General features: G+C 35.7%; 10 protein-coding genes across 10 annotated transcripts; 4 read left to right on the forward strand and 6 right to left on the reverse strand.

Moving 5' to 3' along the window:
• Nucleotides 1-183: 183 nt before the first annotated feature.
• Nucleotides 184-2,701, forward strand: NEPG_00057 (uncharacterized protein; the record flags this gene model as incomplete). The annotated part of the gene is made up of 1 exon (XM_013202437.1): nt 184-2,701. One exon carries the CDS (start codon nt 184-186, stop codon nt 2,590-2,592), a length of 2,409 nt encoding a protein of 802 aa, XP_013057891.1. The 3' UTR covers nt 2,593-2,701.
• A 210-nt stretch (nt 2,702-2,911) lies between these two features.
• NEPG_00058 (uncharacterized protein) lies at nt 2,912-3,841 on the reverse strand (the record flags this gene model as incomplete). Its single annotated transcript, XM_013202438.1, has 1 exon — nt 2,912-3,841. One exon carries the CDS (start codon nt 3,839-3,841, stop codon nt 2,990-2,992), a length of 852 nt encoding a protein of 283 aa, XP_013057892.1. The 3' UTR covers nt 2,912-2,989.
• Nucleotides 3,842-4,032: 191 nt separating this feature from the next.
• On the forward strand, nt 4,033-5,001 carry NEPG_00059 (uncharacterized protein; the record flags this gene model as incomplete). The annotated part of the gene is made up of 1 exon (XM_013202439.1): nt 4,033-5,001. One exon carries the CDS (start codon nt 4,033-4,035, stop codon nt 4,987-4,989), a length of 957 nt encoding a protein of 318 aa, XP_013057893.1. The 3' UTR covers nt 4,990-5,001.
• A 27-nt stretch (nt 5,002-5,028) lies between these two features.
• NEPG_00060 (uncharacterized protein) lies at nt 5,029-5,612 on the reverse strand (the record flags this gene model as incomplete). The annotated part of the gene is made up of 1 exon (XM_013202440.1): nt 5,029-5,612. The coding sequence occupies one exon, from the start codon at nt 5,610-5,612 to the stop codon at nt 5,184-5,186; it is 429 nt and encodes a 142-aa protein (XP_013057894.1). The 3' UTR covers nt 5,029-5,183.
• Nucleotides 5,613-5,974: 362 nt separating this feature from the next.
• On the forward strand, nt 5,975-6,940 carry NEPG_00061 (uncharacterized protein; the record flags this gene model as incomplete). Its single annotated transcript, XM_013202441.1, has 1 exon — nt 5,975-6,940. One exon carries the CDS (start codon nt 5,975-5,977, stop codon nt 6,707-6,709), a length of 735 nt encoding a protein of 244 aa, XP_013057895.1. The 3' UTR covers nt 6,710-6,940.
• A 245-nt stretch (nt 6,941-7,185) lies between these two features.
• On the reverse strand, nt 7,186-8,973 carry NEPG_00062 (uncharacterized protein; the record flags this gene model as incomplete). The annotated part of the gene is made up of 1 exon (XM_013202442.1): nt 7,186-8,973. One exon carries the CDS (start codon nt 8,971-8,973, stop codon nt 7,324-7,326), a length of 1,650 nt encoding a protein of 549 aa, XP_013057896.1. The 3' UTR covers nt 7,186-7,323.
• Nucleotides 8,974-9,299: 326 nt separating this feature from the next.
• Nucleotides 9,300-10,207, forward strand: NEPG_00063 (uncharacterized protein; the record flags this gene model as incomplete). Its single annotated transcript, XM_013202443.1, has 1 exon — nt 9,300-10,207. The coding sequence occupies one exon, from the start codon at nt 9,300-9,302 to the stop codon at nt 10,026-10,028; it is 729 nt and encodes a 242-aa protein (XP_013057897.1). The 3' UTR covers nt 10,029-10,207.
• Nucleotides 10,141-10,293, reverse strand: NEPG_00064 (uncharacterized protein; the record flags this gene model as incomplete). The annotated part of the gene is made up of 1 exon (XM_013202444.1): nt 10,141-10,293. One exon carries the CDS (start codon nt 10,291-10,293, stop codon nt 10,141-10,143), a length of 153 nt encoding a protein of 50 aa, XP_013057898.1.
• Nucleotides 10,262-10,939, reverse strand: NEPG_00065 (uncharacterized protein; the record flags this gene model as incomplete). Its single annotated transcript, XM_013202445.1, has 1 exon — nt 10,262-10,939. One exon carries the CDS (start codon nt 10,937-10,939, stop codon nt 10,262-10,264), a length of 678 nt encoding a protein of 225 aa, XP_013057899.1.
• A 246-nt stretch (nt 10,940-11,185) lies between these two features.
• NEPG_00066 (nucleolar protein) lies at nt 11,186-12,471 on the reverse strand (the record flags this gene model as incomplete). The annotated part of the gene is made up of 1 exon (XM_013202446.1): nt 11,186-12,471. One exon carries the CDS (start codon nt 12,469-12,471, stop codon nt 11,224-11,226), a length of 1,248 nt encoding a protein of 415 aa, XP_013057900.1. The 3' UTR covers nt 11,186-11,223.
• Between the last annotated feature and the right edge of the window lie 278 nt (nt 12,472-12,749).

Consider the following 12,749-nt stretch of genomic DNA (forward strand, 5'->3'; position numbering starts at 1 on the left):
ACTCTGCTAGAAAATAATAAATTTTGCCTTTTTTCCTGTGCATGAAAAACCTGACAATCCTTACATAAAACAAAAAGGAGTCCATGAAAAAGCACACTCACAGAGAAATATACTTTGAGAATAAGACTAATTACACTGCGTACTTAATATAAAGCATAAAACCCGAAATAATTTTTTTTATCCATGAAAGAAAGTGAAGTATACGAATTACTCCGGGCATATATTGACCCAGCAAAAACAAAAGAAGCAGAAATTCTGGCACGAAGAATAAATGGTGACACAGAAGAGATCACAGCATTTGTTAAACAGCTCGGATCTTCACCACCAAAAGTGAAGGAGATTGCTGCGCTTTTCTTAAGACACTCACTCTCGCTTTCTCTCTCCCATAGCGCAATACAAAAAGGAGTGGACACGCAGTACTACACAACAATATTCTCACATGTATGCCAGTATATCACACAAGAATCAGAGATAACAGATAAATTATTATACGAATCCATTAGTATTCTGTCAAATGCACTCACTCTGTCTGATGTACTGCCTGTGATAGAACTAGGCCGGATTACGCAGCCAGATAAAGCAGCTGTTAAAACATTGAATCTTCTCGTAAGATATACACAGAAATACAGAACTAAAGAAAAATCAGATGAATTGTACTTAGAGATAAACCATCTGATAGAAGTGACTAAGACCATATTCCACGCACTGGTTCAGTATATAATAGCACACCCAGATACAGAAATATCCCTACAGATATACATATGCATATACACAATAATTTACAGTATTTTAGTTCACGACATACCTGATTACTATGAAGAAAACATAGAACATTACACAGCAGGCCTTTTCATACCGATAAACAATAACCACCTGAAAAATGTGCATTCAACAGATCCTTTAGTGTGTATTATACGCTCTGCGGTGGTTATTCAGATACAAGTGGCAAGTATACTTATAAGCAGATATTCGGATGCGTATGATAGCTTTATGCCATTTACTAGCACAATGGATAGGCTATACACTACATCAGAACTGCTCGATGAAGGTATTCAAGTGGAATTCATGAATTACTTACAGGTTCTTCTTAATACGCACTGTAGACTGGATGGACAGACGATCTCTACCATACTGAAAATGCTTATCAGTAAGATAGTTGTAGATACAGACGTAGGGACTGTAGAGTACATAAATGAACTACTGCAGGGCGATCCTACTCTGACCAGAGAAATCTCTGCAGGAATATTAAAAGACCTTCTGGCCAGAGGGGCACTGACTCTTACAGATCTTATTCACCACACTGTACAGCAAGCACACGGCGCACCAAGCAAGCTTCAAGTGAGCTCAGTATATATTATTCTGTACCTGATCAGAAGCAAGTACAGGCTGGCTAGTGGCATATACAGTGAATATATACAGCACGCACTACACACGGTAATAAAGGGAGATATTACAAATACCCATGAAGTGCTTGGTATAGCATACGCTATTCTTATACTGGCTGTGCAGTATAATATTGCAGGAGGGCTAGAAGACAGAGCGCAGGATATATTCAATGCCATGGATCATTTAGTTACATTAAATGAATCAGCTGAGGTGCCAGAGTATATTCTGTACATATCAATAGGGCTGGCATACACAGTATACGTGCACAGCAAAAAAAACATTTCATACTCTGCTAGAGTGAACGTGTTTGAGTACTTGCTCCGTACAATAAAGGAAGAGTGCAGTGATGGGCCAATAAAAGCCCTCTTCATTTACATGAAGATGCACTATAATGCAGTGAATGCTGCTGGCACGAACTATGCACAGGATTCGACAATTCAATGGTTCACAAACAACATATACCCAGCTGTATATAAAATACTACTGAAAAGCACAGAAACTCTTAGTGCAGCATCCATTAAATACCTTTACGATATAGTATCACTGAATGTAGCATACCACCCACAAAGCATTTCAAATTATAATGAACTGCTTATGTACTCAGTTAACAATAGTGTGTGCGAGTACAACGCGTATAATATACTTATACTAAGCATTATTAATATCATCTATGGAATATCGCATTACATTGACATTAGCATAAATATCATCAATAACGAAATTATTTGGGGGGAGTGTATATACAGTGCAAGCTACCTATACGTCAGTCTGATTAACAGCCCACAGACGGCTGTAAAAGACCTACCCGAAAGAACAATTAAATTCTTTACAGACTGCATTGTAAATGGGCAATGCGGAACTGTGCCAGTGCAAGTAGCTGGTAAGTATTTAAACGGCGAGGCTGTTAAGTATATATTCAGCCAGAATAATAGTGATATTCTACTGCTCAGGTGCATAAGCACACTGGCTAATGAGAGTAATCAAGAGCAGCTCCCGCATATTATAGACAGATTTATTGCCAGGCCAATAATTCCTGAGGAAGACACAGCATACGGAATAACTGTCTTAAGGGAGTGTGCAGAGAAGAGTGCCCACAGAAAAAATGAAATTGAAAGAATAATTGAAAGGCTTCAAACAAGAAAATGCAAAAGAAAAGACGAAATCGATACAATAATGCTACTAGAAGAGATATTTAAACGGAAATAGATGAATAATAAGAAACCTTCCGTTTATCCAATGGCTCAAAACCAGCAAAATTATCCAGTGCTGCAGAGCAGCAGTAATCGATTTTTGCATAAATAAACGGACTTTGTTTAGGAATAATTCCTGTCTGGTTAATAATTTCTTCTTATACATATCAGTGACATGTCCAGATTTTTATACCCCAAAGTGCCTAGAAATTAAAATTATTGATTTTTATGAAATAGACTGAATGAAGATATACACAGAAATTTCAAGCCGTGGGTTACATCTGTACTAACACCTGCTGATACTCTATCTAATTCAGACCATCTATTATTTATGTCTATTTATTAAATTTCAGGCCTTCCCATCTGTATTTCTTTCTTTTTCTTGTGCTTCTTCTAATCCTATACTAACCAACCTATATATTCTGTTCATCTTCTAGTATGGCTTCATACACTTCTATTCTTGTACATGCAATGCCCTGTAGGTGTGTTTTTACTTTTACTGGTATTTTTTCTTTTTCCACGGGAATTGTTGCTGTGTCTATAGCTAGTACTGGATTTTCACTAATACTCCATAATTGTGATAGTAGCACGTCACTAAATCCATCATTCATACTGATAATTCTATTTTTACAGTCGAAAATATACTCATCCACTATTTCTCTGGCCTCATCGGATAAGTGCCGTAGCCTCTTTAATAAAGACCCAAGACAGAGCGAAGCAACAATTCGTCTCTGGTCATTGCCGTGCACAATATTAGCTAAAAAGGAAATATAACCGCTTAGCCTACTGTCTGTGCGCATTATAAGACCGTATATAACATAATGTATACAATACGTGCTGTATAGCCCAAGGATCATATCTTCAAATATCTCCATTACTAAATCAAACAAGCTATCATTCTCCTCAATTATTTCTGTCTTCATATAATTCATTATCCTTAATAAACCACCATGGTACGCATATATCTTACTACAAAATGAGTCAGAAAGTAAACTTCCGTTAGATTTAGGTATTTCTATACTCGCATTGCCATTACTACTTAGTCGTGATATATTACTATCTATTGCAATATTAACGTATTTCTCATATTCCCTATACTCTTCTGGCGAAAGAGTACTAAGCATAATAGAAATAGAAGTGTCCAGGTTTATCAGGCTGGGAAGTACTTTTTTAAGTAATATCCTATTATTCACTTGATTATCTGTGAATTCTATGTTGTCAAGGTATGTCTTGGTGTTATGGAATGAATTACTCTGCTGTCTCATCCTCCCCCTATAAAAAAAGTAAATTTTACTACTGCGTATTTATGCACAGTGTATTACAAATACTAAACAGCCAATGAAAATTCGGGTTATAAAGTGGCCAATAGGCTGTAGATACACAGACTGCATGCAGTAACAAATTAATCTGAAAATTATCAATAAAAGTATGTTATACAATGTATTTTGAGTTATTTATGCATGTATTAGATAAAACAGTAAGTGTTTTTAAAGAGCAAATAATCCCAGAACGTAATAAGATAAGAGAATGGCCAACTTCATTTTTTATATGTTTTGACTCTTTTTCATTATGCAATGCCCAATATACGTCAAAATCATCTATCAGTTTATGCCCCTTTTTTATTTTTTCCTTTTTTTTCTACAAGTGCATGGATGGCCCACAGGAGAATAAGATATATTGGCACAAAAAAGGGATAAAAATAGAATTTGATTCCTTGAGCAGTGACGAATCGTGTGAATCATCTAACAAAAGTCATATTTATGCCCCTGGGACAAAGATAGAGCCGCCTTTTTCAGTAGAAGTTGTTTATAATAGGTTTTTGCACGAGAATGAGAAGGATATTTCCATCTATACCATAAAGATAAGCTCTGCTGATAGCTCTTGGCTGGTTATTAAAACTTTTACACAGATCTTAGAATTACTCTATATGGTAAATCAAAATACAAAAATTTTAGAAAAGTTAAATATGAAACGATTTGTATCAATAAAAACGACGAACTTTAATGATAGAAACAGTCTTATCGTACTAATTCTGTCCACCATACTGAACGACCCAGCATGTTCTAAGTACATCCAGCAGTTTATACTTAGTGACATACTAAAAACACAGTGCGAACTCTTATATATTATGATGCACACTCCGCAGGACAGTCAAAAGATTTGCTTTATCGAGAACAAAGGATGGATCAGAGGATGGCAGCCACAGATGCTAAAAAAAATGAATAATTTAATCGCTGAAGTATCTAAAGATAAAATAAAACGGATTATTCCTAAAAACGAAATACAAATTATCGATAAAACAGTGATAATAAAAGAGTCTACAAAAGAAAGAAACCTAGTCGCATTAGAAAAATACACGATAGACTTGCTTAAAACCTGGCTAAATGAAGACGAAATATCAATCTATAAATAAACATTGAAAAATAACTGAAAATATAATAATTTTGATGATTTTCCATTTTTAATAATTCAAGATAATAAATAAATTACTTTTGAATAGAAATTGCACCCTGTGATACAACCATTAAACTTAGATGCGCCCCGAAACTCTGTTATTAAGAATGTCAGGCTATTCATATTTCTACACTATTTAATCCCAAGCCACCATTACTTTATCTCCTTTATCTTATTATATAAGAATGTGCAGAACCGCTGTAATTTAATTATTTCTGTGTTTATCTCAGAGTTTGTCATTATAACTGCTTCTTTTGTTTGAGCCTTCATCCCCAGCTGATACCCCCGTATGTTCTTTATCTGTATCAAGTAGTTGTTTAAACAGTTGGTTAATGAATCATTCACTGTAACATATTTTCTTCCTATTTCTTTATTGCATATACACCTTATAATAGAATAAGAACAGTATGTTTCGTCTGAATCGGTCTCTGCAGTGCTTATTATAGAGTTGTCTATAATCGTATTTGGTGCTGCTGTGAACAGAAGGTTGTCCTCAACTCTCTCCATAAGAAAGAATGAGTCTGTAATTATTGTATTACAGGAAATGCACTGGAATGTAATTGGGTTCTTTTGTTCTTCCATGAGTTTATGAAAAGAAAAAGTTAAAATATTTCTTATGCAGAAGATTCCTGGATGATTTACAAAAAAGACAGATTTGCTCTTACTAATAAAATAATTAAAATTGTATTTTTAAGAATGATTACTGGCTAAGATTGTAATTATGCGTAAGTTAGAAGTAATTTTGTATATTCGGGTTATATCGGGTTATTGTGTTTTTATTTTAAAGTGTTTTATGCATGATGTGCTTATTGTATTTATAATATAATTAAATATAATAAGTAAAAGTGTTTTGTGCATAAGAGTTTCAAAGAGCGTCTGTGGATAATAAGGTGCGCTATTTCTTGTTTTGGAAGTTATTCTGTAAAATTTTTGCATAGTTTCTTATGGTGCAGTGTGAAGAAGAACTTATAGCAAAAATAGAGTACTGGGCAGATGTTCTGGACTCAGAGGATATACAGGAGGACTTAGAACAGAAGTTATTAGATGATTTAGAATATGCTACACAGCAGAAAAGTATGGGAATAGACTTGCTTTGTATACTAATTGATGCACTTCCCATACTAAACTGTCCTACCATTGCAGTTGACAATTTAGTCACTCTGGTGCACCAAGGGGGAAGAGCAGCAGTCCATGCATTTAGGGGCCTTCTTCTTTTATATACACAGTACAGCATAGACATAGACATGTTTAACATACTTTATAACCTCACTACTTTTGAGTTAATGCGCGATGAAACTGATCTATTACTCCTGCTAATATCTGATCTACTCCATAGCTCAAACATATCCATTCTTACTATAAGAATGTTTGTTAAGAGGCTTATGTTTATGTGCATGCGCAGTGACTTGGACATAGCATACAAGATACTAAATGTGGTTGGTGCTATATGCAACCGGTATAAGCTGAATGCAGGCCATTCTAAGAGCAATAAGCCTAACGAGTACACTATGTCTACATCATTATCAGATGGAACAGTAGATACATATTTATACGAATTAGATGCACTGAAAGACCATCCCATCCTGAATATATACATACGAGAAATAAAACAGAATAAGCCAGTAGTTATAACAGAAAAAGAGATAAACAAGAAATTGCTTAGTATAATAGAAGGATAAATCGTTAAGAGCAGTCCTGTGCAAGAAATACTCTCAAATACTGCATAGCAAATATATTAATTTCTGGTCATGCGCATCGAATGATTATTAGTGTATAAAAGTAACTATTGCACTTGAAATATTAATACAATTGCTTTACACATACAGTAAATTGTTCTTACATAGATAATATAGAACATATTCTGTTTGGCTCAGTATTATTATGTCTTGATATAACCCAAAATAAAGCACTTTTAGTATTATTGCACTCTTTATATGCTAAAGTACATCAAATACATATTCTATACATTTATCACTAATAACTAGCTAGTTATACACAAAAAGTGGTGTCTTATGCCTATATAGCAGACTGCAGCAGGCACAGAATATACAACCCGAATACACTGAAATAACTCAAAAATACTCTTCAGATTTATTCGTTTAAATTATTCTTTACATCTGAGCTATACACTATTTACTATATTCTCCTATATTTGCGTTATATACTAATGATTTAATTGTGGAGTATGAATGATCCTCTTTCCTCTTGCAGTGGGTGTTGTGTGTAATAAATAGTTATCTAACTGGTTTATAAATAATTTATTATATCTATGCTTTATATTGGATTGTTCTCTTTATCTCTTTCTCTTTTTTGTTATTTTCTTTGGTATAGATACTCTCTTTGTTCTTCTTACGGTGTAGTTAGTGGTCTTTTGTTTCTCCTTGTTGGTTCCTGTGTGCTCTCGCTTCTTCTTCTGTCTCTTCTCTGCCTTTGAGGTTGCCATCTTCTCTTCTCGCGTGCTCTTTGTTCTTATCTTACCAATCATCTCTTCTGTTACAAATCCGTGCGGATTATCTGTGCTAGAAAGAATGGACTCGTCATCCCCTTCGCTCTCACTCTCACTCTCTTCAACATAAGAATCCTCCTCGCCACTGAGGAATACATCACTGCCAGATTCATCATTGCTTTCGTCCACATCTTCATCCTCGCTCTCCATAAATTCGCCTTCTTTCTGCCTGTTTATTTCACGTATCATTTTCTTCAGGGAGGTTGATGCAACAACTGCTCTTCTTTTCTTCATCTTCCTGTAGTCCATTATTCTTTTTATACAATCGTACTCCACTGCGCCGGGATATCTCTTGACTATGGCTCTGATTGAGTTTATTCCGTATGCAATTATATCATCATCCTTGTAGTCACTGCAGAAGTTCTCCACAATTAAGTCACAAACTGCCTCTACTTCTTTCTCCTCGGTTCCCTCATGAATTGACTGCGCAATTGCCGCAAATACACTTGGTAATTTGTCCTGGTGTGGGAATAAGAATCGCATCATGTACCCCAAGAACCCCTTTATGTTTATCTTATAGTGGCTTATAATACGCGAGACTATCTGCGCCATCATTAGCTTAATCTCCATCTTATGCTCAGATGCTTTAATTAGCTTAAACAGCTTTGAGGCATAGAAGGGCCCCTTCTCTCCAAGTCTGTTCAGTAGTTTTATTATGTTTGGATCAGAGTTCTGCTTTTCCTTTTTCTCTTCTAGCTTTTTGTTGAGTGCCTTTGTCTGCCGCTCTTTCTTCTTTTTGTCCGCCCGAGTCTCTCTCTTTATTTTTTGGTTGGTCTTGTTGTTCGCTTGAATCTCTATTTCTTCTTCAGTTATGGTTAGTCTGACTCTGTCCAGTAAATACATAAATATGAAGTTAATCACAACAGAAGATGACTTCAATATTATTTTAAATAATAACTCCGTTGTATTTTGGTCCTTCCACACATCTCTGCTGATTAAATGTATAAAAATGTACACTGCTCTCTTAGAATGCGCTTCTATCCTAGACTCTATTGTGTCCACTAATACATTCTGTATCAGCTCTTTGTGCTCCTTGTCCCTTATTATCTCAGATATTAAAAACTGTATAAATACCGTTTTTGTTCGCTTATCCATTTCTTCTATTAATATAATGGCATTCTTATAGAATACATCTGGACCTATCTGCTTTGTTTTCTTTAATATGATTATTGAAGTAATCACAGCCTGTGACAGACTTCTCTCCAATAAATTGTAGTAGTCCAGCGCATAGTTGAATATATCATTAGAAATATCCTCAGAGTAGTTCTTAGAAATATGAGGAAGAAACGTAAGCAGAGAACACAGCTCTTGGTTCTTTGCCTGCGGGTCTAATTTGGATATCTTCATCATTCCTCGCATTTTTTCCAGCTCATTCATGTAGAGTGAAGTGTAATTCGCTGGGTCTTTCTTTATTTGCAGTTGCAGCCGAATATCCATGGAATAAAAAAATTTAAAGTTAATAAAACTATGCTATTTTCTGCCATAGATAACACATGCAAACCCTCAAATATTTAAAAGTAGAAAGATGCACCCGCACTCTTGTTATTAGCTACACCTATAAGCGATTTACAATATAAATTCTATAATACCCCGATATAACCCGCATTCACAAATTTCTTGAAAATAAAAATAATTCGTCCATTTTTCTTGTATGCTATTGAACGCTTTTATGCTTTTATTCGTCAGATATTTCCGATTATCATTGAGTGACTGGCGATGCTGTCCCTATTGACTATTTATGGAATAAATACAGCGCACTTACAATGAGGGAGGAAAATATAAATAGAATAACCTCAGAATTCTTATTAAGCAACGAATTGCTTAATAACATGGCAGTTACTCCAGAATCCCCAGTGGCTCAAAAAGAATACACTAAAATTCCCAGAATATCAGAGACATTTAAGCACCGGCTGGTAAAGACCGATAAATCCCTCGCATCAAAGGTAATTATGTTTGACATAGAAAACAGAGTGGTTTTGGTGGGGAAGTCTTCTTTCTTTAAGTGGAAGATATTCTCTCCATCAGGGGATAAAGTGGGTGAGCTCGTTAGAAATTTTTATGGATCAGAATATTTATTATCCAGCAATACAACTACAGAATGTTTCATAAAATACGTGAATGTATACTCCAACGCCGGCCCTAGAATATTTCATGTATACAAGAACCAGCTTCTGCTCGAACAAAGTGAAAAGCACAATAAGACAATATCCGAAAGAGTAAAAAACAAGACCAACCAATACGTCAAGCTAATTAACAAGCCCCCATACTTTAATTACGATACAAATTCCTTTGTTCTTAACTTTAATGGAAGAGTCACCCTCCCTTCTGCTAGAAACTTCCAAATAGTCCATCCCAAAGATGTCTCTTACATTACACTTACCTTCGGGAAAATAGCGCATAACGAATACATCCTAGACTATTCCTACCCGTGGTGTGCACTCGACGCATTCTCTGTCGCGCTTACCTCGTTCTCCTGGAGATTTGGACTATAAACTAATTGGCTTAGCAGTGATGTCCTCATTAGGCTTCTGAATAATCTGAAATATAAATAGCTCTAGCATGCCTCTTTTTTTCTGAATCAACTTTAAAAGAGGATTTTCCTGGCTATGCCTGTCGTATTACTCTTTCATCCTCAAGCTGTGTGCTATTATTGCTTTCAATTGCTCGTGGGTCATTTGCTAATAAATCAAATAATTCTATATAAGGATACTCTTCTTTTACTTTATTATTGCATAGAAAGACTGTTCTCTTCTTCATTTTGTAAAATATTTTTTACACATTCTTTTTCCTTTATCTTTTTTTCCTTTTCTAAATGCTCTATTAGCTGGTTGATAGTTTTTCTTCTAATTGAGTTTTTACTCTTCTCCTCCTTTGTAAGATAAAAGAATGGAACACTTGTGTTCTCTTGGATTAGTATATAGTCCACTCCAAATAACCCATCGGTGACTGGGGTGGCTGGAATAAGAATGCCATTAACCCTGGTAGAGAATATGTGGCACTCATCGCTTTTGTCTATATAACCGTACAAGCACTCTGCTGTGCACTTTAATTCCCCAAGTGGGGCAAGATTGTTTACTATTTTTGACAGCTCTCCATTTCTTAAAACAGATTTAACATACGGACCAGGAAATCCGCATAGCTTATCAATGTACAGTGAGTAGTCCTCTACAACCACTGGCCCTTTAACTAGTTTGTGGGCTGTTTTAAGCTTGTTTTGTATTATCTCAGTGGAAGTGCCTTGTATTTCATCCAAGTCCTGCTCTATAAACTGGTATTGGATTCTGTTATCTATGTATTCATTAATTTCCTGTCTTTTCCGTGCACTTCCCGTTACAATTGTGATCATATGAATAGAAAATAAAATATTCTTTATAAATAGTGGCACTATTAATACAACATTCATATAATATCAAAGAAATCTATTGATTGTTTGGGAGTAGATAAGAGCACATATTACTCCACCGCATGTAATGCCAGCCCAATAACCTAAACTACGATCCGATAGTTTTGCCAGAAAGCCGAGAAACAGTGAAATTTTATACTCATACAAAATATGCTAAAAGCCAGAAAATATTGTAAAAATTGGTAGTAGTACTACTATTGGTACTAGAAATACTTCTATAATTAGTCATCTGGTAAAAATATCTTCACTGTATTATTCATTTATTATCTCTTTATAATTTATTCTTAATCTCTTTTTCTCTCTTTTCTTTTATCTTGGCTCTTCTTTCTCGCTAAGTCTGCCTTTCCTTCTGGTCTTGGCTTTCTTCTACCTTGTGGCTTCTTCTTTGGCTCTTTCTTAGGAACCTTGTCCTCCTCGGTCTCTTCTCCCTTTTGCCTTCTTCTCTCCTTTTCTTTTAGCTTCTTGTTTTCCTCAATCTCCTCTGGGCTGTATCCAGTCTTTCTTATCTTGGCAACAAAGAATCCGTCTGTGTTGTGAATGTGTGGATAGAATCTTCGTGTGTTCTTTAAAGAAGGGTGGAATACCCATCCTCTGTACGATTTAAACCCTTCCTTTCCTATTGGTAAATTGGTTTCAATCACCTTTGCATTCTTTCTCTTCTTTAGCAGATAGTCAACAATGTACTCATTCTCCTCCACTAATATAGAACAGGTGGAGTACACTAAAATAGACTCTGGGTTCTTTGGGTTCAGCATGTCAAACGCCTTTAATATCAGTGCCATTTGTTTATACTGCAGTTGCTTTATGACCTTTGCATCCTTATTTCTCTTTGCTGCTGGGTCCTTTGAAAGCACTCCTGTTCCAGAGCATGGTGCATCAAGTAAGACTCTGTTCACGTTTGTGTATGGAAGCCCTCTCCCGCCCATCACAGTAACAATAGTGTTGCTTACACCCATTCTCTGTAAGTTGGCTGCAAGAGAGAGTGCTCTTTCCTCAGACACGTCATTTGCATAAATAGTCCCTGTGTTGTTCATTAAGGCGGCTATGTGAGTGGTCTTTCCACCCGGCGCAGCGCACATATCAACAATAACCTCATTCTCCTGTGGATCTAGGGCTATAACAGCCAAAGAAGAAGAAGGAGACTGCAGAATATATAAACCAGCCAAATACTCTGGAGTGGCGCCTATTGGCACATCACTGTTGTAAACTACTGCAGAACAGTCATTCCACTGGATTCCATCTATGTTAACGCCTCGGTTAACAAGCTTCTTCATAATAGCAGCCCGTTTGTCAAACAGTGTGTTAACACGTATAGTCAGTGGCCTTTTCTGGTCTGAAGCTATCATAAAGGCTTCTTTCTCCTCCTTGTTAAATAATTCAGTTATTTTTTGTAATAAATAATCGTTGTATGTGGCTTCTGTGGCAGAAAGTCTTGTTTCTTCTGGTTCCGACTGTTCTGAGCCTATGTCGTCTATTTCTTGTTCACATGAAGAATAGTTGTTGATCTCTTCTTTCTGGAGCTCTTGAAGCATTGAAAAATTTGCAGGACAAAAATATTTTATACACTAAGGCGGGTGTGAAACCGTGCACACCGTACTAAAGCAGAAAAAATCAGTTATACAATTCGTATTATAAAATAAGTATTTTTGCCCGTGGCCTGTGCATAGACTGGCTTATATTGTATTTATATTTTCAGCTGTATTTAACCAAAATAACTAAATTTTATACAAAGTGCCGTGATAAAATAACTGCTTTTACAATTTACACAGAAAAGGAAATATTCAGAGATATAGCGCAAAATTTAAACTTA

Source organism: Nematocida parisii, assembly GCF_000250985.1.
Source record: "Nematocida parisii ERTm1 unplaced genomic scaffold supercont1.1, whole genome shotgun sequence".
NCBI classification, from domain to species: domain Eukaryota; kingdom Fungi; phylum Microsporidia; genus Nematocida; species Nematocida parisii.